The sequence below is a fragment of the Sciurus carolinensis genome, chromosome 12 (genome assembly GCF_902686445.1).
Source record: "Sciurus carolinensis chromosome 12, mSciCar1.2, whole genome shotgun sequence".
NCBI lineage: Eukaryota > Metazoa > Chordata > Mammalia > Rodentia > Sciuridae > Sciurus > Sciurus carolinensis.
In genome coordinates this window covers 102,175,007-102,202,189 of record NC_062224.1, presented here as the reverse complement: position 1 = coordinate 102,202,189, position 27,183 = coordinate 102,175,007, and the positions used below count along the sequence as shown (strand labels likewise).

General features: G+C 43.3%; 1 protein-coding gene and 1 non-coding gene across 7 annotated transcripts in view; one reads left to right on the top strand and one right to left on the bottom strand.

Annotated features, from left to right (window-relative positions):
• Positions 1-27,183, top strand: part of Rgl1 (ral guanine nucleotide dissociation stimulator like 1) — a 270,086-nt gene that overhangs the window by 226,294 nt on the left and 16,609 nt on the right. For 3 of the 6 annotated variants that reach the window (XM_047520545.1, XM_047520542.1, XM_047520544.1), the window contains 9 exons: positions 1,476-1,660; positions 5,384-5,508; positions 6,932-7,147; positions 10,703-10,806; positions 13,760-13,844; positions 19,262-19,351; positions 21,534-21,641; positions 23,155-23,187; positions 25,720-25,841. In XM_047520545.1, coding sequence (XP_047376501.1) covers positions 1,476-1,660; positions 5,384-5,508; positions 6,932-7,147; positions 10,703-10,806; positions 13,760-13,844; positions 19,262-19,351; positions 21,534-21,641; positions 23,155-23,187; positions 25,720-25,841 — 1,068 coding nt within the window. The remainder of the gene's footprint in view (positions 1-1,475; positions 1,661-5,383; positions 5,509-6,931; positions 7,148-10,702; positions 10,807-13,759; positions 13,845-19,261; positions 19,352-21,533; positions 21,642-23,154; positions 23,188-25,719; positions 25,842-27,183) is intronic. The other 3 variants (XM_047520547.1, XM_047520543.1, XM_047520546.1) reach the window with 1 other exon arrangement.
• Positions 25,464-25,538, bottom strand: Trnaa-agc (transfer RNA alanine (anticodon AGC)). The gene has a single exon. It is a non-coding gene; the product is annotated as a tRNA-Ala (tRNA).

The window sequence follows — 27,183 nt, the reverse complement described above, 5'->3', positions numbered from 1 at the left end:
ACCAAGTGTTGTACCTCCACCAATTAAACATGCACATGATTAATTTATAGTCCCTGTCATCTTCTCCTGTCCTCACCGGTCAATACTCCCTGACCGTGGGTGGTGGTTGTTAGTGAGGCAGCGTCTGTTCTTCTCAGTGGGGCACTGCCCAGCGAGTGCCGGAGCTTTTCTTTGAATATGAAGCGTAGAAGAATAGCACACAAAACATTTATCTTTTTGAAGGGAGGTGCTGAGCTGCATCCACAGTCCTTCTTCTTTTTTTCTTTTTCTTTTTGGTACTGGAGATTAACTCAGGGGCACTTAACCACTGAGCCACATCCCCAGCCCTTTTTTTGTATTTTATTTAGAGACGGGGTCTTGCCGAGTTGCTTAGCACCTCACTTTTGCTGAGGCTGGCTTTGAACTTGTGATCCTCCTGCCTCTGCCTCCCAAGCTGCTGGGATTCCAGGTGTGTGCCAGTTCGCCTGGCCCCTTTCTATTTGTTATTTTGAGAAAGGGTCTGGCTCAGATGCCCAGGCTGGTCTCAAACTTGTGATCCTCCTGCCTTAGCCTTCCAAGTAGCTGGGATTATAGATACGTATCATCGTGCCTGGCTTCCATTTTATCCCTTTTGTCATTCATCTGTCTCTTCCCTGGAGTGTGCCCCAGACCTAAAGGCAACACCCTGATGTTATTAGCAACATGTCTGTAGGAACCTGCACACACAATGACCCTGACGTTTGTGCTCTGGGACCTTGTTTTATCCTCAGTGGACCCTGCCTATGACCCTTGACCTGCTATGAGAGGAAGTCACCTTCACAGAGGTTTTGCTTACCAAGTTTTTCTTTATCTTTCAGAGATCTAACCTCACTATTCCTCCCACTTGAAGCAGTCTCCTCTGTCATTTAAGGAACATAAGAATAATTTTATGAGGACATTTTTGGTGCTCATGCCAAAGCCTCGGTGATCTTTGTAAAATTAAATTTGTGCATTTACCTTTTTCAAGCCCAGACACTTCCTTCCTTCAGAAGGATTTCTGGCCTGGTGGTAGTGAGTTATCGCCTAAAATATAAGTATGGTAGATTTTGTGGTCTTTGATTTGAGCAAGTCCAGAACTGGAAACCATATAATGCCATTATGTGATGTGCAGATTGCTTTGAAAAGTTGCCTTCAAAACTCACTAAATCTTCTTCTGCATGTCTTTTTCTGCCCTGGATGGGTTTTCCCAAAGTTTTGGTTCCTCTTTTTATTATTATTATTTTTTTTTAACCTTCTTTGTCTCCCCTCCTCCTTTCCTTCAGCCACCACTTAAAATAATAAAGAATAGTTAGCTTGTTTTCAAGTGCTTCAAGTTCACTGATGGTTTCTGGAACTTGTGGGTGAGTGACCTGTTGACCACCAGCCCAAGTTTCCCTGGGGTACACAGGGAATAGGCCCTGCTGTTCAGGAGTCCCCTTGGGCAGGTGGGTGAGTGACTCTCCATTTCTCTTTCCCAGTGCAATCGCTTCCATCCTGCGGGCCTGGCTCGACCAGTGTGCGGAAGACTTCCGAGAGCCCCCTCTCTTCCCTTGCTTACAGAAGCTGCTGGATTATCTCAAACGGATGATGCCAGGCTCTGACCCAGAGAGAAGGGCCCAGAATCTTCTTGAGCAGTTTCAGAAGCAGGATGTGGAAACGGACAGTGAGTACATGCTGACGGCCGAGTGGGAAGCCCTGTGCCACGAGGAGGACAAGCTGCTGGGAAGTTGGGGATCTGATTCACCGAGTGCTGTTGCAGAGCCCTGAAGGCCTGGAGCAAAATGGATTCTCGATACCGCCCAGCTCCATCATTTGATAGATGAAACTGGCTCAGAGAAATTAATTTCCCAGGGTTTCTTCCGTTACCAAAAGAGGGTTTCCTTGATGATTCTTTGTCTTCCCTTGCCAGATGTGCCATGCTGAAATGAAGTTTGCTTTTGGTCCCTCCCTCTACCAAATGTAAACTGATCACAAACAACTACCACCCAGCAGGCAAGGGATCACATCCAGCACCCTCTGGCCCCCACAAAAGCTAGAGCCAGTGTTTCTCCTTCCACTAGAAAGTGTGTTGCCCTCGTGTCGCCTGACCGTGCAGATACTGTCATTTAGCATCTCCGAGGGCTTTATCAGTGGAAGTTTCTGAGGGTGGTTTTTCCTAGTTGAGGAATTAACCTCCTATTTTCAAGGACAGAGAAAGGGCCACCTCTGCCGGTTGTGCGGTGCTTAGAACTATCAGGCTTTGAAGAACTTAAGTAAGAGGTTGGAACAGGCTTCAAGGTGATGTTTTATCCCTCCCTTGGGGTGCTGGGTGACGGTTGCTATGGTGGCTGACCCACGCGGAGCTCTGACAGGCAAAGCCCGGAAGTGGAGCCCAGGTTCTTCAGCAAGGGAAAGGAAGTGGGCCCCGCACAGGTGAGGGAAGAGCTCCAGGGAAGTACAGTGACCTTAGATTCCACAGCACCTGATGAACTTTGTATGTTGGGGACCGGCAAGAGGGATGCAATGGCATCATTAGAAGCGGCTGCCAGAGGCTTTCCATCTCCGATGACTTCATCTGCCGGGAATGCCCGAATACCAGGGGCTCCTCCAGCTGCAACCTAGCTCCCTTCAGGGCCTCCCCGCCCGCCCGGCTTTGTGCTGGAGTGGAAAATGCTGTGTGGGAGACCAACCCCCCATCAGTGCTGACCCTGGCTCCAGGCCTAATTGGGGAACCAGTGGGACCAGTCGTTCCTTGTCTCCAGCCCAGGGACTGGAAGACAGAGCTCATTTGGCAGGCCAAGGCAGGGGAGAGGGAGACTGCTTGACCTCACAAAAGCTTTCAGGCAATACCCCAAAGTGAGTCTTTTTCTAAGTTTGGAAAATTTTAATCAAGAAAGCTCTAAGCTCTGTTTATTAGGAGTCATTACTGAAAAGCAGTTTTAGGAGCCTGGCGCCCATATCCTTAATTTACCCACTCTCATGCTGGCGAAAGCAACAAGCTTTGCTATATGTTTTTCAAAAATAAAATTGTGTATCAAGTTTTTACTCACCTCTGGAAGAGAGTTGGAAAACTGAAACGGTATAGGATGGACCAGGCCCCAGAGAGAAAGGGACCACAAATCAGTATGTGTGAACATAGGGACATTGTAGACACAGACCAGATTGCCACAAATGTTTGTTGAAAGAATGATGAGAAGGTCCAGCCTCAGCACACACACTTCTTGGCTAAAGTAGGCCAGCCTCTGCATCGCTTTACATATATTTGGCTATATTTATATAGTAGTTGTCAAAAGGAATGAGATACACCTTTCAAACTTTGGTTGAGATCCCAAATTTTATCCTTTTTTTGTATTTAGATTTTTATTAGTGTTAGAACATCTTTTAGCGTTGTTTTTATTGATACATTTAAGCATCCATTCAATAATGGAATGAAGGTTGACTTAAAAATTAATAGCCAGAAAAATTGACCAAGACTTTCATTAACTTATTCATGAATTTTTACAGACTGCATTTTGATCCACTGTACACAAAGGGGGTACAACTTTTCGTTTCTATGGTCGTACACAATGTAGATTCACACCATTCGTGTAATCATAAATGTACATAGGGTAATGATGTCTGTCTCATTCCACCATTTTTCATACCCCCACCTCCCCCCATTTCCCTCTACGTAATCTGACGTTCCTCCATTCTTCTCTTACCCCCTACATATGAAAAAGTGTTCAATATCTCTAGTTATTAGAGAAATACAAATCAAAATAACTCTAAGATTTCATCTTACTCCAATTAGAATGGCTGTTATCAAGAACAAGCAATAATAGGTATTGGCATGGAAGTGGGGAAAAAGGCACACTTTTACATTGCTGGTGGAGTTGCAAATTGGTACAGCCACCCTGGAAAGCAGTGTGGAGAGTCCTCAGAAAACTTGGAATGGACCCACCATTTAACCCAGCTATCCCACTCCTTGTTTTATACCCAAAGGACTTAAAATCAGCATACTACAGTGATGCAGCCACATCAATGTTCATAGCTGCTCAATTCACAATAGCTAGATTGTGGAACCAACCTCGATGCCCTTCAACCGATGAACGGATAAAGAAACTGTGGTATATATACACAAGGGAATATTATTCAGCCATATTTCTTATTTCTCTACCAAATGAGAGAGTACTAGTGTTGCATGGAAGAAAAGTGCCATACTGTGGTCTTAGCTCCTCTAGCTTGTACCTTGTTTGTGACCCAGACTCTGCAGTGAACCCTGCAACCTTTTCTGGTTATATTCCAACCCCATTCTTATGGGGACCTTCAACTCTGGAGTCAGGAGTCAATCTTAAGTCACATCCCTGCCACTAGAGTGGTCAGGAACCGGTTGGTGTCCTGGCAGGGAAAGGGTGTAGGATCCACTCTGAGCACCCCTTTTCTCTTAGAAAACTTAGGAAAAACCATACCAGCTTGATTCAAGGTGTCTAAAATAGTAACTCATTGTACAAAAAAAAGAGAAAAGTCTTCAAACATATATTCTGGGAGGAGGAGTAACACACTGATTTAAATTTCTAAATTTCTGCTAAGATACAACCGAATGTAGCTAATTTTTTTTCCCCCTGAGAGCACATTTGACTAAAAGGAGAGTGAGGAGTGTGTAGGGGGATAAGGCTGGGAAACAACCCAGGGAAGGGAGGCTGGGGTGCAAGTCAAACTTCATCCTGTTCCCATCTTTCCAAGGGAGTCTGACGCCTATTCCACGTCCGGGCTCCTCAGTTTACTTGGAGCCCCAGGTAGTGATTTACTCTCTCTTATTCAGGCTCTGCCCTATGTAATTTGCTAATTGATGGCCTTATCTATAAGACAACTCAGGGGACTTTAGGGTAAGTCTGTTCTATTTCATGCACACTTAGGTTTAGGTGGAAGCTGATAGCAACTCCTAACATTTTGAGAATACTGAATGCTTTGGAGAATTCCTCGTGCTTCATGAGCATTTCTGATACCTAGTTGGGCCATCCTACTCCCCAGACCTAATCTTCCTTCCTGCCCAAGCCTCCAGGCATCCAGTTCTAAGGGTCCTAGCAAGTAATATTTGCATAACTGGTAGAGGAATTTGCTAGATCGGTCCTAGAGTTGATCAGGGAGCTTGAGGAGCCTGAGATGAAGGGTCCTGCCAGAATATAGGTCTAGCTTTGCTTCTCCAGACTTAACGTAACCTTACCTAAGAATAGTTTGTCATAGTAACAACATGAGGCCTCTGAACTTGATAAAGAATCAGAGAACAAGCAGATTGGACCTCCATTTCACTCAGATTTTTTTATGCTAACTCTTCTCTCCCTGAGGATTTGAAAGAAGTCTAGTGTGACTCGATAAGCAAAGTCATATCCAGTGGCACCCTTACTGATTTTCCCCCATATGTGAACAGATGGGCTTCCCAACACCATACCCTTCAACTTGGAAGAGGAAGAGGAACTGGAGGGAGGAGGGTCAGCAGAATTCACGTGCTTCTCCGAAGATCTCGTGGCGGAGCAGCTGACCTACATGGATGCAGTATGTCTTCTCTGTGTGTCTCAGATGTGCTACCACTTAAAACACGGGGCAGTGACATTACTGGTAGCCCAGAGAGTCCGTGAGAATAAAGTGATGGAAGAGTTTTTGAACCTTGAGAGGCTGTGCCCGTATACGCAGAGTTAAAATGTGACTTGAATCAATCGTCTGAATAATTCAGGCCTGAGCTCTTCTTGCAATCCTGAGCGAGGGTGCCTTTTACTTGGATCTCAAGCCACAGAGGGAAATAAGAATTCTAATCCTAATGAAACATAATCTGCCCGTTCCATGGGTATTTCTCTCCCTTTAGACTCATAAATATTTCAAGAGCTGAACTGTTTATTTGGAGGATTGTAAAGGGGTCAAAGTACAAGTTAGGATAAAATAAATTCATTGAATCCACATGTGACCGAATCTGGCAGCTCATTTCCACGTGTGCTTCCTGCACTTTTGAAGCTTGAATATTTTTGCTACACATTTGGTTATGTCAGTCACATTTCACAGCTCAATGCTAGCGGGTAAATACCAGTTAAAGAAAAGGGACCCGCAGGAATTATCACAGTGGTTTTAGCTCTTCTGCACTTACTTTTGAAAAATAACATATAAATTGGCAAAGAGCTTCCATTTAATGAACATGCAAATTAAGTATCCAAGATAAATCTGATAGTCTACATAAAGTAAATTCTAGTGTTCTCTCTCTTATGCAAACTTCTGTACATCTTATACTGAATTGTACAAATGAGAATATAATTTGTTCAACAATTATTTTTTGTTTGCTCAACTGATAGCAGGAAAAAATGAAAAACCTCGACATCATTGGTTATAACTTTGAGGAAAAGACCTGAAAACTAGGATTTCCATCTCACTTTCTTTCTTTAACTGTGTAATATTGAATGATTTTCCCTATCAGTCTCTTTATTTTAATGAATTTGAAACAGTGACATTGACAGATGTGGCACATGCTGTACTTCTGCAGATCACTTTTCAGGTTCAGGTGTCCAGTGAGCATCCATTTGTGTTACAGACAGTTCATGATCAGAGTGCCCAGGACATACCATGGTTAGGATTTTCAAGTTAAAATAACCTGAACCACTTTTTTTTGTTTTTTGATCAGTAGCATAGATCTTACTTGACTTTCCTTGCAAGATAGAAAAGTCAAAATGTTTTTGGTCATTTAAATTATCTTTTGGTCACTGTGTTCTATTTGCTTACTTGAGCAGATTTTAAAAGATCATGCAGACTTCTCTGGCTCATTAATTTATTAATTATTTACTTTCGTCTATTGAAATGGACACCATGAGGCAAATCAAATAGAAAAGGCTTATTTGTCCATCCATAAATACCAATTTACAGATGACCAGGGTGACGTGCTTTGCCATGTGAAATGTCTGTGCTGTCCTTAATGTCAATCCCTCTTTTGTTCCAGCAACTATTCAAGAGAGTAGTGCCTCACCACTGCCTGGGCTGCATTTGGTCTCGAAGGGATAAGAAGGAAAACAAACATTTGGCTCCTACGATCCGCGCTACCATCTCTCAGTTTAATACCCTCACCAAGTGTGTTGTCAGCACCATCCTGGGGGGCAAAGAACTCAAGACCCAGCAGAGAGCCAAAATCATTGAGAAGTGGATTAACATTGCTCATGTAATTGTCTTTTTTAAAATATTCTTTGTTTGGTAGATTTCGGAGACTACGCATCGCTCTGTCCAAATGGTTTAGCCATGTCATTGAAAGTCAGTCAGAAGATTATATATTAGGTTCAATGGGTTTTCATTGTTACTGTTGCTTTCCAAAGTAAGAAAATGTTTCATCTTACCTTGGGGGCTTATTTATTTTCCCTCTAAAAAAACCCACTTGATCCTGTACTTCCTTGTTTCCACTCCTGGCCCCACAGTGCTGCTTCTCTGGGGCAAGACGTTCTGTCTGCTTCTTCCTTTCTGTTCACCATAGCCTCAGTGCCTGGTCAGTATAACCCATGGTCTCTGATAAACAGACCAGTCTTCATCCCAGCACCTGGGAGCATTGCCTATTCTGTAGATTTGGAGAGCTGTTGCCTCCTCACAATCCTGAATCTCTTTACATACATCTCACATTAACCTGGGGCCTACCTGAGGCCCTTACAACTTCAGACCACAAGATGAAAGGGAGAAGAATATTTCTCAGCCTGAGCTGCATCCTGCTGAGTGTGAGTCCAAGCTCTTGGGTCAACTGCTTACATGCGAGTGACCTTCACTTACCAGCCTCTGTGTCATGACTGAGAAAACGACTGTGTTTAGTTGCTCATATACTTTGTGAGCTCCTAATGTGCATAAGCCACAATATGTACTTTAGGGACATAACAGGATAGAACATAAGTGATTTAGTCCTACAGGGGCCAGGATGTAACTGGAATTAACCTTCGCCTGGGCAGCAAAGGATTCAGCCCTCCAGAGTTGTAAAAGTGGAGGCGGGCAATCCCTTCAGATTCAGGTGATGAAGGAAGGCTTCGTGGATGAGGTGATATTTGAACTTAGCTTGACTAGTAGGATTTTTGGTATTCAAAGATTTTTTAATTTTTTTCTAGACTGAAGAAATTGCATAAGGAAAAATGATTTTGAAAAGTACTTTTTATGTAGATATCCTCTAGTTTGTATTCTGGGCTCTATGGGCAACACAACCAACACACATTTTGTTTTATATCCCCTTAGATATATTTTTCACTAAGCCCCTGTCTGTCGGGCACAATGCCTGAGTCTTTCACATTCTTTTTGTTGTTCTTGATTAAAAAGCAAGGACATAATTGTGCCTTCTTTTGAGTCTTTAGGTGGTTTACTATTAACAGATTTTTTTTAGTATATGAAAAGAGTGAACAAGAAACAATATAAGGTGCAGAAGTAATTTAAATTTCCCATAGTCTAAATTGAGCTTATTTCTCAACAGACAACTACAAAAGATGGTGTTCTGATAGAATGTGATATTAGCATGGGAATTCTCTTCTTTGAATGATAAGGAAATTTTTTTTTTCCCCCGGGGGAGTACTGGAGATTGAACTCAGGGGTACTCGACCACTGAGCCACATCCCCAGCCCTATTTTGCATTTTATTTAGATGCAGGGTCTCACCAAGTTGTTTAGCGCCTTGCTTTTGCTGAGGCTGGCTTTGAGCTCGCGATCCTCCTGTCTCAGCCTCCTGAGCTGCTGGGATTAGAGGCATTCTCTGTGGCGCCAGCATTTTTTTTATTTTCTGGAATTTTCTTGCCATAAATGCCACAGCATTTATACAGCATTTATAGTGTTCTACATATCTTAAAAGCCAATGGCCTATTTACCCACAACTTTCAACTTCTTAGAAAGTCTACAGCAAGAATGTAGCTTATATGTATATGACACAGTATATCATACACATACTTGTCCAAGTTAAATATGTTGTGCATTTGTATGATGAAATAAATACAATTTGAATTTTATCCCAAATCTCAGCATATAAAAAAAGTCAAGATTCCTTACCTTTGATGATACTGGTTTCTAACATTGAATTTGTATCTTGAAATGGTGTAGCTTAACCTAATGAAATAATGAAACTCACAGGCAGTTTCCTGCCAAAGTTTATTTTACTTTTCCTGCTTTTGTCACAGTCAATTTCTGCTGAAAAGATGTTTCAAAAAATGATAATAATTTTACATGCAGAAAATTCTTCTGACCTAATCCATGTATTGGCTTGGACTGGCCTTAATGCTGCAGTTTTATTTCCACGTCTTGTCTCCTGAAAATACCTCCTTTTCTAGAAATGGGACCAGATGCCTTTTGGACTCCTTTAAAACCTTCTTTTAAACTTCTTTGGAAGTGATGTGTTCCATATGTTTATTACAATTTGCATGATATATCTGTGCCTGCGTTCCTTTATTGCAAGTTTCCTGAATTTCAGAACATGACTTTTGGTTTCTGAACCTTTGTTGAACTATGCTTTCATAGGATTGGTTTCCAGACTGCAATTTAGAGCTAGCTAGCTTGTTTGCTTGCTTGCCTTCTCTCTTTTTCTTTCTTTCTGTAAGGTGGGAGACATTGAGGCCTTTAAAACAGGTGGGCATGACTTTTATAAGACACATTAGCATTTACTCTAAAGAAAATGTCTGAGGCCTTGTTTGGCGTGGTCTTCAGGATAAATCTGAGGATGCTGGTTTATCCTTCATAGTCAGGATGCACAGACTTTCATGAACTAATACATGAAGTGATTTGCATGTGCACTTAACCATTCTGGGACCTCTCGTCCCAGATGTTCTGCACAAAGCTAAACACACCCAGCGTGCTCCCTAGTGAACGGTGTGCACCTTGCACATTCACGTGCCTGTATCTGAAGCATCTCCTTTGACATAGGTGTAGCCCACTCTCTGAGGCTCTTTCCTGCCCTTGTTGTTCATTCAGCAGGACTTGACTCCAAGGTCACTGGTTGCTGATGCTATCGGTTTGGTCCTCATGGCTGCTTAAACACAGAGCCCTTCTCCTTACCCAGAAAATGACATCCAGAATGTTCCCTGTTCTTTCACTGTTTTTGTTTCAAAACACTGCCAAAACGAATCTCCTTTTAAAAGCCCAAGTTATTTTGGAAGTACTAAAGTACCAAGGTGTTTCTGAATGTTTGTGATTGTGGGACAAGCCAATTTGAAACCAAATGAATGTGTATAAAAATAGTCCCCCTTGGCTAAGAGCATAAAAGCCAAAGTTCAACTCATGGTGAATTTTTATTGCCAAGTTATATACACCTCTCAGGACAAGGGTTGCTCATGAGATGTTTGATACCATCTTAACTCTGAGTGCTTACTGCCAGTTCTCTCTATGGGTCCAAAGGCTGCAGTGGTCTTTCATATCTGTGTTCAGGGTATGTGTGTGCTTTCCGCAGAAGAAAAGGTTGCTTTCTCTAGCATACTTCTGTAGACCCACCACCATTCATGTTTTTACTGGGAAAGCTGGAAACTATAAAACTGTAACAACAACGCAAAAATATATTAAAGGGAGAAAAACAAGCATACAGTGCCAAAATCTATAAAGTGTTTCGGTGACTGGGGTGGGAGGAAGGAGCCACTTTTTGATGTTCAGTATTTATACAGCTGCCTGTTTAGTGGTAAGAATTCATAGCAGCTGTGATACCTCTAAAACAGGAAACCACCAACTCACTGGAATATTGATGTTTAAATGCCTTTATGTCTCCATCACTCCCCATACAGGAATGTAGAATCCTGAAGAATTTTTCCTCCTTGAGGGCCATCGTTTCGGCACTGCAGTCTAATTCCATCTATCGCTTGAAGAAGACTTGGGCTGCTGTCCCAAAGTAAGTTCCCAAGGCTCTGCTCTTCTTTTTTTTGGCGCGATAGTTGCTTCACGAGAGCCACGGGCCTCCGCCTTCCAAGCTCGTGTTATATGAGGAGAGGTGCATATTTGAAATCCTCTGTGGGTGCCTGACAGGGTGCATTTTCCACATAATTATTAATGAATTTCAAGGCAGGGCTGCTTCAGGAACCAAACTCATTCTCCAAAGTGTGCCAAAGCCAAGATTATTGGCTTTGGGGCTGATTTGAAGGATGTGCTCATTATCTGGATTTTTAGGGATCAGGTTGTGAAGTGGTGGAGTTACAACAATTTGCTGTGACTTCTGGTTATTTTTCAGCCTCATTCGAAAGCCCTGAGCTATTCCAGGATGTGAGGGATAACATGTGCAGCTAGGGCATTAATTCTTGATGTTCAGTAGGAAACTATTTAGTCCATTTCTGCTTCAGCATTCTAAAAGCTATCTTAGCAATGTTAAAAAGAACTCTATAAGTGTTCCTTCCTGAGAACCTGATGGGAGTTATTAACTGGCCACGTTCTATGTTGTTTTTCTTCCACATTTCTTTGTGCAACCTTTGAAGCAATTGACAACATAATTCCTTTATTATTTCACTCTTACCATCTTCTACTTCCAGAATTTCGCTTATAGACCAGAGGTCCTTATGCAAAGGAGGGAAGGTGGGGGTGGGCAGTTATGGTCTCAGCAGTGCAGAGGGTTCTGTCTTGGGTACCAGTCAGGTCAGCTACACCCAAGCCTTCCCAAGTTTGAACTAATTGGCCCATCAGACTGTATCAGAGAAGAATGAGTAAATGCTGTCTAATCTAGCAGGATAGTCAGTGTTGATCAGGAGGGGCAGCTGGCTCCCCAACCAGGGCTGCCCTGGAAGAGTAGTAGGTTTTTTCCAGAGTGGAAGACCCAGATCCAGTCCATCAGTTTACTCAGAGTCGATTGATCCCTGACACTACTCAAAATTGAAAGAGATCCCCATTGGCAAACCGGAGTTTCATAAATATATGCTGGAAAATAGTGCCAGAGTACTCAGGCTTACTGATAAGCTTGTATTTTCATTCAGGGGATAGTCTACTTGGGAGAAAATAGCACTATTTATACTTCTTTGATGGATAAAAGGAGAAAAATAAAATGGATGATCTCAATGCTTTGCACTACAGAGCTGTAGAAGCGATAGTGACCTGGACTCCAAAGCTAGTGTGTTGTTCATGACACCATTATCTGGAGAAAAATGGACAGTCAGGCAGGCACCTCAAAGTCCAGGGGAGAGTTCTTGATTTCTACTCTTTTCTTGGGTTCTTTCTCTTCTTCATTTTTAATAATGAAAATGACTCTGCATGAAAGATTAGCTGATTGATTTTCCTCTGCACACACATCTTACCAAAGGTGTGGGTTGTGGGGAATCAGCTCCTGGAAGTCACTGGGCAAACAGATGAGAATCTGCAGCTTACAGGGTCCTCATCCTCACACCTCCCCTCTGCCTCTGCCTCTGCCTCCCCTCATCACTGCCTACCACCCACAATGGCATGAGAAACAAAGGGGTGCTCCGGTGTTAACGGGCAGCCCTCTCTGATTGCAGCGAAAGGTAACCCTATGCTTTTTGGGTGGTTGGCTAACAGGACACTATAGAAAGTCACCTAGTCAGCCCAAGATTTATTCTCCAGCAAATTTGAGGTTAAAACACAAGTGAAAAGAGTAGTGGGCTTGTATCTTGGTCTCTATGGTGGCCCTATGGGAAGGTCCATTCTTCCAGCTGTCCTTTTAAACTACTTTTCAAAAACAAACAAAAAATCTTCAAAGCTGAATTCTGTTCAGCCTGTCTGGTTTGTTTCCTGGTTGGATGTTGGTTGATGTAGTAACAGGAATGCCAGAGTGTCAGGGTTCCTCAGAGAAGACCCTAAAGGCCTTTCCACATCAGCTTTGCGCTGTCTTTTGCTGAATTGGTGGGACAGGGTCAAGAGTTCTTACTTGGGTATCCCTTTGCCTATAGACCTTCATATTTCTAGCCTTCTGTAGACGGAGGATATTTATTTCTCTTTATTTAGGGCCATATGTAATTAAGTTCTTAACTGTTTTCTCCAGAATATAAGTATCTTTTAATAGTGTCCTCTATTATAAGAGCATTATTATACTTCTTGCAATTAAAAAAAGAGTTCTGAATAATGGCTTTTTCATGATAGTGAAAACGTCGCTTATATAAAGATGTGGCCCCTAACCGTCCCTTACCTTCAGAACCATCCAGACAGTCACCCTGGAGGGGCGTGTGGAGACACTCAGGAAGGAGGCACATGTGCCGGGCTGGAGGCCAAGGGCAGGCAGGAGCTGAGCCTGGGTCACCTGTAGCTTACCTTCACAGCTCCCTGCAGTGGGTGGGAGTATTCCCTGTACAGATAGAAAACGAGAGCTCAGCAAAGTTAAGCCGCCTGTCCTAGATCCCTCAGGAAGTAACGCCAGAGTTGAGATTTGAATCTATGCCCTCTTCCCACCTGCCCCCATTCTACTCTGCCTGTGAGTAAGAACGCTGGCCTGTGATTCTGAAAATTCAGGTTGTATCCCTTAAACTCCCAAGTTACTAGTGGAAACTTGGGCTAACCTTTAGCATGGTATCTTCCCATCTAAAATGAGCGGCCTGGTCAAGATCGCATCTCGGGTCCCCTTGGATTCACTGAAGGGAACGTGTTGTGACTGAATCACCTGATGCCCCAGACGAGCCATCCTTGTTTGTGATTCTGACCTTTGTGGTTTCACACAGGTAGCCACATTCACCTTAAAATATAAAAGCCACCTTGCATGAAGAAAGGTATTGGCTTCATTGTGTTCATATTACCCACTGATACTGAGATCAAAACAGTCTTCCATAGCTGTAGGTGCTGAGGAGAGCTAGGCCAAAGGTGTTGGGTTTTTACTCTTTCTTCATTGTTAATATTTTCTTAACCCCTCTTCATAGGGACCGAATGCTGATGTTTGAAGAACTTTCAGACATCTTCTCAGACCACAATAACCATTTGACCAGCCGGGAACTGCTGATGAAGGTGAGCCTGGTGGCGAGGACTGAGTAGCTCTGCTGAAAGCTCTGGAATCCATCCCATCCAAGGGAGGAGGAGTTTGGGGCTCCTTGTGTTCCTTCAGTCCACTTACAAAGTAGGATTTTTGTGTTCTGTGCATAATCTAGACAACTTGTTGTTGAGAAAATTCAAAGTCCAGTTAAGCTCTCTCCTTCTACTTCCTTAGTGCCCCTGTTCTAAACCAGATTGTGAAACTTGCGTTCATATATGTACCTCTTTAACAGGCTGCTCTGAGTTATCAAGTGCTGGCAATCAAGCGGGTAAGAGGCTCTGGACTATTTCTTCTCAGTAAAACATCTCCTAGAATGAGAAGCCAAGCTGGCAATTCTGCATCCTTTATTTGGACCAAAGTGCACAGTCTCTTGTCAACAATATTTATTGGACACTAGTGAGTGGTGGCTTCTAAACTGCATGCTGGGCAGACCTTGGCTCACATTGTTACTCCAGAACTGTGTTCAGTGTCTAACATCTGTGAAGTATTGAACCTGCCTCTAGAAATATGAAGATGATTAACACAGACCCTGTTTCCAGACGCTCACCTATAGTTGATAGCAATTGACACTAAACAATAGCCAAAGAATGACACGTAAGAGCTTGTGAATAATCACTAGAGGGAAATGAACTCAAGCCAGATACTATCTCCATGCCCTTCTGTAAGTAGGTTTTATCACCCTCATTTCACAGATAGACAAGGCGTAGAAAGGGAAGTAGCATGCCCTAAGGCACATACCTGCTAGGTGATAGAGCTTGTATTAATCAGCTCTCTATTGCTATGACAAACTACCAGAGAAAATCAAATAAGGGGAAAGAAAGATTTGTTTTGTTTATGGTTTCAGAGGTTTCAGTCTGTGGTTGGCTGGCTTCATTGCTCTTGGGTCCATAGTGAGGCAGAGCATCATGGTGGAGAGGGTGTAGTCCAGAAGAGCTGCTCATCCCATAGGAAGCAGAGAGACAAAAAAGGTGGGGCAGACAGGGACAAGATATAGTCCCTAAGGGCATGACCCCAAGAACACACTTTTTTGAACTAGGTCCCACCTCCTGCCATTTCCTCCCCCTCCCAGTAGTGCATTCATCTATGAATCCTTCAGTGGATTAATCCATTGATGAGGTCAGAGCCCTCATGAGACAACCATTTCCCAGAAGCCTCACTTCTGGACATTGCTGCATTGGGAACCAAGCCCTCAATATGTGAGCCTTTGGTGGACATTCCAGATTCACACTATAACCAGATAAAATGTGAATGCAATCTGGTTAGATTCTAAAACCTGTGCATTTCTTACTTAGGCAAAAAGCCATTTCATTTGCCCCTTGAAATCAGAGGACAATGTAGATCAAGTACATCTTCATAGAGGAGGTAAATCACTAATTCAGCAAATATGAATGAGTATTCATTATGTGCTAGGTATGGAGATGCAACTCTATTGATCTCCAAATCTCTGATCATAAGAGGATTGCAGTCTCATGGAGAGATAGGAAGGAGACCATTATAAAATTGTGTCATATGTCCTACTCTGGGGGGAATCCCTGAACCAGGCAATTAGAAGATGTGATAATTGTAGTCTCCTTTTCTAAATTGGACACAATAATGGCAACAGGTCTGCTGACCTCGTAGTATTGGTTTGAAGGTTGTTAGAGTAACGTGTGTGAAAGCACTATGCAAATGTGTGCTCTTTTTAGTGTTTGGTAAGCAGTATACATATAACACCAAAGTGTGCATAACAAGTGAAAGTGCATAAAGTATAAGCCACAAATTTGAGCTCGGGGAGGGCACTGGAGTAGGAATAAAAGTCAGGGGGAGGTGGGGTTACTGAAAAGGCATCCGGTCGGAACTCTTCAAACTCTCAGAGTTAAAGCTTATAGGTCAGTCATTCCTGTAAAGGCATATGCCATGATCTTCATATTCTGCTCCTGCCCTACCCATCCTCTCTGTCTTGGCGTGGACTTCTGTCTCTAGTAGTCTTCCTTGACTCCTTTGGTCTGATTAAGTCCCCCTAGTCTGTTCTAGGAGAAGTCCATCATTCCTGTCCTGGCACATATAACATGCTCTGCTGGAGATGCCTGTGGACTTAACCATGTCTCCTTACTGATCTGTAAGCTTCTTCCAGGCAGAGACCAGATCCCTAACGTCTGATGCGGTGCCTGACACGTACTGTGTGTTCAGAAACTATTGTTTGACTACATGAATTGATAGCTGTTGTCATTCGTGTGACTTTAACAATGTGCCCACCTTTGGGCCTTCTTGGAGTAGATGACATGAGCAGGGCAGTTGATGCAGATGTCTGACTTTGAATTTAGACTACTGGACTAACTGCACATTCAACAACTGCTGAGATTGTATTACTCCCTGCTTCATATCCCTCTGCATTTGCAGACTTTAAATGGAAACCCATGTGTCTGGAAGGAGATGGCTTAGTGGTCTCCTATCCATAATACAAAGCTAGACTAACTGGAGCCACACATTCAACTCCCAGTAGACCTGAGTCATCCTTCCAAGGTAGATAAATTGGATACTGTGCAGCTCATTGCCTGCTCTCAGTCTTCTGGCTGAAACCTTAGAAGCAATGCTCTATCTAGACATTATAGATCCCATAAACCTTTCTTAAATGCAGAAGTTTACCTTAGTACTCTAAGTTAAATTTCTTACGTATGGCTCAGATCCCAAAGAAATGAAAAACTTGGCTATGAATCCATGTGGTCTGTGCATTATCATTAATAGTGGAATGCTTTGGGCAGGATATATGTCCCCTTCCTGTCACCTTTGTTGATCATTCTTCATATGAAGTGTGTAATTCTGGGTGTAAATTCTCAACACAGTTTTAAAAAATGAAATCAAGGTACTTAGTTTCTCAAAAGAATCAATGAAATAAATTACTGGGCTCTGTTTCTAATATGTTACTCCTGGGCTTGTACTGATCTGTAGTTGGGTGACCTTAGTTGTAAATGACCTGTCTGCTGCTCTGGGTAAATGTAATATGCCACTTCTATAGTATTATAACCCAGGCAACATAATAATTAGGAAAAAATCCATGGTTTTCCTTTTAAATATTGGGAAAATTGCTTGTATTTCTTCTCAAAAATGATCTTCAACTTGTTATATTGTTATGATTTCTGAAACAGATTATTCTAAGCAGGTGAACCTTAGAGTTCACAGATTTCAAGATAACAGGAAAGCAAACTGTCACCATTTCTTCTTGTGATTCTTATGATTCTCTCCATCAAATTAATATAAACAACTGCTAGAAAGCCCCAGAAATTACTCTGATGGAGATGTGTGTTTAGTGAAGCTCCAAAACATGTTACCTTCAAAGCTGGAGCGGGGGATTGTTAGAACTGTGAATACCTGTAGTCAAATAAAAATCACCAGAAGCTTCTGAACTTTCATTTAACCAACATTTATTGAAAGGGATGCAGTACCCTGTAGATGAGATCCTTCTAGACCTATTAAGTTGGTCCCTCTGAGGCCCAGAACAATATGGTGAAGGCATTGGGGTCTGCTAAAGAGATAGAGGAAAGGTGAGAGTCAAGGGAGAAATTTGCACTAGACAGAAGGAAAGAGGACAGAGGTGGAAAGACAAGAAGAGAAAGGAAAGGAGGGGGAGGTTGATGCAGGAAAGGGAAGGACCTGGAATTCATCCACACACAGGTGGTGATTAACATCATGGGATTGGATCACATTTACAAGGATGCGAGTATATTGAAAAGCAAGATGACTTGGGCAGAAAGAAAAGTCACTTGAGAGACTGAGCATGAGCAGCAAGAGGCAGGAGGAAGAACCAGAGTGACGCCGTCACGGCAGTCCATGACACCTTGCAGGAAGGTTCAGGGGATGGCATTGTGAGACGGTGCTGAGTAGGGGACCTGAGGCCACGGAAAGAGAAGAAACTAGAACCGCTGGGTGGGCAAGTGAGTGAGCTTCGTTTGACACTTCATCTGGAAGGACTGCACGAGCCGGTCCTTTTAAAAGTGCTGCAGCCAAGGGTGGAATCTCACTCTCTTGAAGTGTCAAAGGCATTGAATGAACAAGGGGTCAGTTCCCCACTGCAGGTCTGTGTCTTTCCTACTAATGCGGAGGTGGTCCTCAGTGGTAGGATCCCTACCACTCTGTTGTTCTGTGATTCTTAGGAACTCTTTCACTTTTCAGGAATCCTTAGGAAGAAGTTTGCTGCATCAGCAGTCATTTCCTCTACAGGATCAACCCATTAGAAAGACATGCACACTCATGTTCACGTCAGACTGCGTGGACTTTCATGCAAGCAGATTCTTAAGAATTTGAGAAGACTCAGAATCATCTAGCACAGGAAGTGGCACAAATCAGGCTATCATCATGCACCCCCAGGGGGATCACTGAATGGTGGCTGTCCTTATTATCATTTGTAATAGGGAAAACTGAAATAGGTCATGAGTCACCGTGGGTTCCATCCCTGATGGTGTACCGGGGCCTCTGTTAAGACTGGTTAATGATAGACCATGTCCAGGCCTTACCACCATCAGCAAGGCCATGGTACTGGAAAAGAGCCATCTTCTAGTTGTACAGTAGTGAGAGGTCACATGCTAAGGTAACATAGTAAACCCAGGAAAAACTGACTAAGGAGAAACGAATGGAGAGGTTGTACACTACTGAATTGTGAAATTTGCCTCCCATTCATGCAGTTTCTGGAAAACAAGAACTTAACAAGACCCTGAAACCACAGACCCAAAACATTTTGTGTGCAGTCAGCAAACTCGTGATTAATCACGTAGAAGAGTTTGCTGTTCCCGTCGACAGGAGGAGAGCAAGGCTGGCTGGCTTTCCTCAGGCGCCAGGAGGAGGGGTAGATGGGCAGACCTTGGAGGCAACCTCGGAGCACTGACTGGGAACAGGGGCAAACACGTGAAGGCCTAGCTTTCATGAGTTGGTGATGTGCCAGGATCCTGGACTTCCTCAGGAAGCTTCCAGGATAGCAGTTTCATTTAGCTAAGAAATACCACAGAATGAGTCCCTTTCCTTTCACAGAATGCTGGCACATCTGTTTCAGACCAATGTCAAGAAATGGCACCGTGTGCAGAGGAAGAGGGCTTCATTTAATGGACATAAGATCATTCTGAGTAAAACTTAGGACATGTAAAAATGTCTTCATTCCAGGAATTGCCTGCCTTGTAGCGATGATCAATTTCATAAGCAAACCAAACACTCTTCTTATAGAACAGGACCATCCAGGTCCCTGGCCTCAAAGTGTGACCACGGGCCAGCAGCCAGCCAAGCACTTCTTAGTGGAGGGCTCTTCCTTTGCGTGCATCCAGAGACCTGTGCAGAGGGTGCTGATGCGTCCCAGAAGCTAGGTGCCCCTTCCTTCTCCCTAGAGTGGCCTCCTCCGTCACTCGGCTCTCCGTGTGCTCTTTCTTAGGAGGGAACCTCCAAGTTTGCAAATCTGGACAGCAGTGTGAAGGAAAACCAGAAGCGAACTCAGAGGCGGCTCCAGCTCCAGAAGGATATGGTATGTCCCGCCTTCTTCCTCCCCGAGAGCCCAGGGAGAGCGGCCCGTGGAGGTGGCTGGGCCGCTGGGCCTGCAGGGCACAGCATCTTCCCATCTGCAGGGCTTCCTTGCTTGACTTCATTTGTTCTTAGCAGCCCTGGGAATTCTTCGGGAAAGATTCTTACTCCCATTTGACCCAGTAGGAAATGAACACAGAGAGCTACCAATCATGTTCTGGAAGGGTTCTGTTCTGACAGTGAGGGCAGGTCTGCAGCAGGTGCCTCTCCCCACCCTCTCCTGCACTGAGGTCCTGGGCCAGCTTGGCCTGGAAGCCTCCTGGGCTTCCTGCCTTCCTCAGCTTTTGGCAGATGATGGTGGAGGAAAGGGATTCTCTGCCAGCAGGAGGATTTGGTCTTTGTACTCAGAGATCATTTCATTTCTTCCCAAATGCTAGAGACATTACCCAGCTCTCCTTACCAATCCCAGGGACTAACCAAACCTTTCCAGTTTTTCAATACTCAAAGGAGTACCCAAACTCTCTTCTTAAAATTGAAAGATAGTTATTATGATCATTCAGTCTTTTAAATGCCTAGCCTTTAGCTTAGAAATAGGAGATTAGAGAATGACAAAATAAATATTCTCATCCCTGCCTTGAAAGGATTTTCTCCTTTTTTGGAAAGCTGGACATAAATCAAAAATATTTTGAATGCTAGGAGTCGTCTGTAACATAAAGTCTGTAAAACTCACAGTGTTTCAAACTTTCGTGGTAGTTCAAAGACAAGTTAAAAATAGCTGTTACCAAAGTGGGGGAGAAGATTATTTTAGTTCAGGGTGAGACCTTGTCCACATAACGAGAAGGACAAGCTGCAGCTGACAGGGAGTTCCTGAAGGACAAAATCCTCCTTGGTGTGACCTGGCTGGGGAGGTGGCCAGCCTCGTGCCAAGCAGCCTGGCCTTGCCCCAACTGAGGCTGTTCCTGCTAGAATTTCCCCAAGTACCTTCATGCATTCAGGATAAGATGTCCCTGGAAGCCCCTTTCAATTTTCCCTGCAGAATGCTTAGTGCCTTGGTGGCCTTGTGAGAGGAACACAGAAACCTGCAGTCCTGTTGAAGCCCTTCCACCTTCACTTCCAGTGGGCAGATCTGGAAAAAAAAAAAACGAACTCTTCATTTTGGAATAATTGCAGATGTACAGAAAAGTTGCAAGTATAATAACACAGAATACTGTAAACCCTAACGTTTCTGTAAACCCTTCACCCAGTTTCTCCCATTCTTAGGCTCTTATGTAGTCGTGGCATATCTGTCAGTGCTAAGAAATTGACACTGGTGTAATACTGTTAACTAAAACTCAGACTTGGTTGGATTTCACCAGTTTCCCATTAGTTCCAGGACCCTTCCAGCCTAGGACACTGTATGTAATTGCCTCATCCTCCCAGGCTCTTCTGATCCATGATGGCTTCTCAGTCTTCTCTTGTTCTTCATGACCTGGGCAGTCCTAAGGGGTACTGTTCAGGTGTCCTGTACAGTGTCCTATAATCTGGGTTTGTCTTTGCTTTTCTAGTGAGTAGACTAAGGTTATAGGTTTTTTTGAAGAATGACAAGAAGTGCCCTTCTTGTCACTTCATATCAAGTAGCAAATGGTGTCATCTGGTGTCACACTGATGATGCCACCGCTGATGTTGATCTTCATCACATGGTTAAGGTAGAGTTTGCCAGGTTTCTTTCTTTAAGGTTACTATTTTTCCCTTTCTTACATCTTTGAAAGTAAGTCACTAAGACTAGCCCAAGAGGCCATTTTAAACATGGCGCCCTGTACTCTCGTAATGCACACTTACCCATTGCGTGGTGGCCCTCTCTTACCAGTGGTGAGGCCACCACTTTCCAGTGCCATTCCAAACCACCGTGAGTGTCCACATACTCTGAAAGCAAACAGATGACCCACTTAACAGAGTTTAAGCAAAATATAAAACCTACTGTGAACACATTTGAATGTATGTCTGTGATTTCCTGGTTTTGAAGCTTAGTTGTTATGACTTGAAAGCTAGACTTTAGATCATGGAGTTCCTTTGCTATTTGTGAAGGGTTTTAAATTTTTTGTCATGGAGGTTTTTCTAATAGCTCCAAATTAGTCCTTGACTGGGTCCATGTCCTCTAGTATGAAGGTTACTGAAACCTTTAAACTTTTCAATAACAATAAAGATAGTTGTTCTCTGATTATTCCCAGGGTGTGATGCAGGGAACTGTACCCTACCTGGGCACCTTCCTGACTGACCTGACCATGCTGGACACTGCTCTCCAGGACTACATCGAGGTGAGCTCCATGCAGGTGTCACAATTGGGCCTGTGGCTTTCTCCTTGGATTTTTAAAAGAGAAATTTGCTTCTGTCACTCTCTATTGAGAGCCTGTAATGCACGTGGTATTGTGCTGGGTGCTGCAAGAATTACAAAGAATAACACCAAAAGATGGTCTCAGCTGAGACTCAGAAGCCCGTGGAAGGAATGATAGAGCAAAGTAGGCAGCAGTTGGTAGAAATAGAAATTTTTATGAAATCGCTGTAGTCATGATTGGTAACACGAGGGGCTGTGGTGGGAGGGCCTTGTTAAGACGGGGATTGGAGTGAGATCTGGAAGTGAGTCTAGAAGTGGAGGCAGACGCTGAGGCGGAGCTGAAGGAACAGTGGCCCTGGCACTAGCAATAAGCCAGGAGGGAGGCAGCTTTGTGAACTTCCAAGTGTAAACTGCTCCTCTTTTATTGTATTTTGTGTTGCTGCCTGTTCTGGGGTGCACATCTGCACTCTCTTTATTCTGGAACATGAAAAGAGGTGAAAGCCAGACAAACAAGCAGACTTTGTTAGTAAATAATAAGACATAAGTGGGAAGGGAATTTAATATTTGAAAGACTTGCTTATGTATTTAAGCATATTCTGCTTTGTGGGTTTTCATAGCTCGTTTTTTCCTAACTAAAAAGAGTAGTGTGCTCACCTCCGTGTTATAAGGGTTAGGGACATTTCCATTTATTTTATGTTTCCGGAGCTCTTGTCTTTTCCTACACTGTGCCTCAGCTTATCTCAGGAAATACCCTCAGTGTTGGGGAATTTGGGGGAGTGACCAGAGATCCAGAAGTTAAGTTGAGAACAGGATTTGGCTAGGAGGATGAAGAATTGAAACTTAACTTCTCATGATGCTGTGCACAAGTGACTTCCCCTTTGATAAACCATTGACAATTTGGTTTCCAGCATGAGTCAGTGACCATCTGTTTTTGTTGCTTTTGACCAAGGAAGCAAGAGTAATGGAATATTTACTCACGCTTTTGTCTTCACTGGCTCTACAGATACTTGGATTCTGACTTGTGATATTTCATCATTACTATTTTAGTTGATTTCAGACATTTTAAAAGAAAACGTAACCTGCCCATTATAAATGAAAAGAATATTCTTTCTTTTTTTAAGCTAGGGATTGAATCCAGGGCCTCATGTTGTTATGTGTGTGCTCTACTACTGGGCCACATTCCCAGCCCTTTTTAAAAATTTTGAGACAGAGTCTTGTTAGGTTGCCCAGGCTGGCCTTGAACTTGGGATCCTCTTGCCTTAGCCTCATGAATAGCTGACATTGCAGGCATGTGCCACCACACCCGGCTAAAAGAATGTTTTTCTTGAAACAAAAGATGATTGTCTTCCTCTGTAGTAGCCATAATTATAGGATCATTAATAATTAGGCTTTATCATTCCTTTCATCTGTTTTAATGTGACCTGGAACAACTTGGGGCTATGTTTCAAAAGTAACTTGGTTGGTCATCTTTTTATTTTTTATTTTATTTCTTTCAGGGTGGATTGATAAACTTTGAGAAAAGGAGAAGGGTAAGTAGAGATATTCATGGTGGCTTTTCATTTTACTTTATCTGGGCATAAAAAAATGAAAGGAGCAGAAACTTAAGGTTTTTTTCATAGAGGCAGAAAAAAGATGAACACTTATTGAACATTGTTCACATAGCACCGTGCTTGGCATGTTCCCATCCATTAGCCTCCAGGAGCCCTGTTATCCTCAGCTCGAAGGTGAGGAAACCAGGACTCAAGGGATTACATGACTGGGCCAGAGTTACCTGGGAGCAGAGCCAGGTATACAAACATTTTCCTGCGGCTCCAAAGCCCATTAAGAAATGAAGAATAAATTTCACCTCCTCACCCTTCTTTACACTTAACTTCAGCAAAAACAGATTCACTAGAGGTAATAAGAATGTATCGTGTACTTCAGAATTGCTAAGTGCGCTCACAAGCAAGCGTGCGAAGGAGTTCATATGTCGATGAGCCTGGATCAGTCACTCCACGATGGATGCATATTTCAAAACCTCGTGCCAAACATACCATTTTCTATTTATCAATTCAAAAATAAGCTCACCCTATTAAGAAGAGAGGTTTCCTAAAAGTAAACGACATGGAAGAGTTCATCAAGCAGGCGGCCTCTCGAGGGGCTGCTCGGGAGCTGAAGGAATGTCCTTCGCTGCTCGGTAGAGACACTCGTTCCTTTCCTCAGCAAGCGAGGCATGTTCCACTCCACTTCGACTCTTTCTCTGGATAGAAGAGTTCTGAACTATGTTAAAAAACAGATAAATCAGCTTTGAAGATTGGCTATGTTCTTTGTGTCAAATGTTATATTTAAGTAGACATCTAAATGATTAGAGGGAAAATGAGCAAAACCACTTCACCCCATGGTGCTCCCGTTTGTTTGTGTTGTCTTATTTTATTTGCAAAATTGAAACCAGGATTGAACCCAAGGGAGCTCTACCACTGAGCTACCTCCCCAGCCCTTTTTATTTTTTATTTTGAGACAGGGTCTCATTAGGTTGCTGAGTCTGGCCTTAAACTTGTGATCCTCCTACCTCAGCCTCCCAAGTCACTGGAATTACAGGCATGCTCTACAGTGTCCTGCTGTCTGATGGTTTCTGGCTCATTCCTTCATTCCACAAATATTGATTGTATACCTAACGTGGGAGTTTGGGGATTGCAGCAGAGAAAAACCCAGAGCTCCCTACCCGCATAACATGTACAGTCCAGGATGGAGATAGACAAATCAGTAGGTGGTTCTAATACAGCTGATAAGGGCTGTGGGCAGAAGTAGTGGATCTTGAAGAAGCACATAGGAGGGACATCTGCCCTTGATCTGAAGGGTCCAAGAAACCTGCAGGAGGAAATGACCTTGGAGTTAAAACCAAGAGCATAGGTAAGATAACCAGGCTGAGTTCATCCACAATAAGAAACTAACCTGGACACATGAAAACTTTCTGTCCCTCACAGAGTGTACTTTATTCTCCAGCATGGTGATGAGTATTCCTTGACAATATTGAGACCAAGTGCTGGGGACATTGGATGGCAACTTGAGACCCAGAGAATCTGCCAGTCCTTGAGTTACTTCTCATGTTCTGTCATGATGTTTTGTTTTGTTTTGTTTTTTTAAAGAAAAATTCTGTTATGTCTCTCTGGTAACCCATCTTTGTCCTTTAACTCCAAAATAAGCCTGGATGATGATCTTTTTTCTCTTAAGACTAAGAAGTTAAACATTTGGAACGTTGGAACATAAAACCTAAAGCTAAGGCTTATATCCATTGCTGACTCAAAATATAAACAATTGAAGCATCTAATGAAGCATAAATAAGTTTGGACATAATTATGTACTTATTTCTCTTGTGAGCTTTAGAAGACTTAGTTAAATGATTTACTGGGGTTGTAAAAACCTAAGGATTCAGGAAATCTAAACAGTCAACTTTATGAGACCGTGGACTGTTTAGACATTCAGCCCCACCAGAGCTTGTTTATTGAGGGAAAGTAGGGGTTGAAGAAGCTGGGGGTGGGGAACATGGGGAACAGATACTCAAGTTCAAGTATTTGTTTTCTTTTAAGAAATAGAAATAGAAAAATTTCACGTATTTTACAAAGAACTTAAAACCTTAAAAGAGAACTTTTCTATTGCAAGGACGAAAATGGAAAGAGAAAGGAAGCCATCGTGACTGAGTGGTGACTACTTTGGTTGACCTTGGTGACTTGTTTTATTCATATGAATTAATTTTTCAAGGAGAAAAGAAGGCGGGAAATTAAAACAGACAAGAACTTCAAAATTCAGAGGTGGACTTTTTTTCTTTTTGCAGTGCTGGGGATTGAACCCAGGGCCTCATGCTTGCTAGGCAAGTGCTGTACCACTGAGCTACACCCCTGCACTCCCAGAGTTGGAACTTTTGAGAGTTGTTGAGCTATTTTATTTTGAATGAAGCAGTGTGTCAGCGTCTGCTTAGATGGTTTTCTGCACATATTATCCTCAGGTGTTAAATTTTCACGTTTGAAAGATCCCATTTGGTTGTCCGTACTATTCACTTCTTTTTGCTGTTTTGTCTGCTCTAGGAGTTTGAAGTGATTGCCCAAATAAAGCTCCTACAGTCGGCTTGCAACAGCTATTGCATGAGCCCAGACCAGAAGTTCATCCAGTGGTTCCAGAGGCAGCAGCTCCTAACAGAGGAGGAGAGGTGGGCCGCCTGAGGAGCGTGGCCTCAGGGCCTCACTCCATCATTTACTCAGCAGCCATTTGGTGGCCGCAGCTGGGGTCGAGGTCCTTGGTCTTCAAAGGAGCGTGGCATAGCAGGAAAAGTGGGACCGACACTGTAGGAGTTGCCAGCCACTTACCCTTGTGGTCTTGAATGCATCTTTTCTTTTGTTCATCCTTGGGATGCTCATCTGTAAAATGTTCATGTTGAGGCTCAAGTGAGCACATTTGGAGAGCGTTGCTAGACTGGATCATCACTGCTCCATCAGCACGGTCACCACGTTTGTCACAGTGTTAACTGGCTTGGCTTTCAGGGAGCGCGAGAGATGCATGAACGTTTGAAATACGGGGGGTCAGCGCAGTCTGCAGAACCTTCGGCAGGAGCACGTCCTGCAGCCAGGGACCAGGAGGAGGGAGATAGAGGGCGTCGCCACGCAGGCTGGGCTGGGAGGGGCAGACCGCACCAGAAGTGGAGGAGGACGCTGCAGACAAACTGAGCTGACAGGCACTGGCATTTGGGGGAGCAGTGAGGACTCTGGCGTGGGTGGGGCTCAGGCCAGGTTTCAAAACAGTGCATAGTAAGCACCTTGCCTCTGGTGCCCCGGCTGTGGCCCAGTCCAGTTTGGACCTCTCCTGTAGCCTGGTGGCTGTACACCTCTTGTTTTTGCATTTTTAGTGAATGGGGAAAAATAAAAACAAGAGAATAGTAATATGACATGGGACAATTATTTGAAATTCAAATTTCAGGATCCATAAATAAGGTTTTGTTGGCACACAGCCCATTCATTTACATCTCATCTGTGGTTCCCGTCAGGCTTTGCAGACAGCTGAGCAACTGCAACAGAGACCAGATGGACCACAGGCCTAAAATACTTACTATCTGATCTTTCCAGAAAAGTTTGCTGATCCCTGCTATAGACTGGGGAATTTCTTCCAAAGTTTGTCATAGCGGAGAGTGAGTCTGACTGCAAAGGTAGCATTTGCCAGTGGGGAGTCGAGATTTAGAGGAGTATTAGGACTAGTGACAGTGTTTGGATTCAAACTCAGAGATGCCTGAATTGACAACCTGGGCTCTGAAGATGGCTGGTGTCAGGCCACCTTCTCCATCTGCTTAGTAACCAAATACTTCTGGCTGATTAGAGTACGAGCTTTCGAGAGACAGGCTTTCAAATCAGATATAAATTCCTCTTGTCCTGTGGCCTGGCATATAGATGTCTAAATCCGTAGTATTTAATTGGGGACATTTTGGTGATTAAGAATTGTATTTATAGTCAGATGTATATATCTTTATGATAATGTAATTGCCTACGTCTAGTCACTGAAGG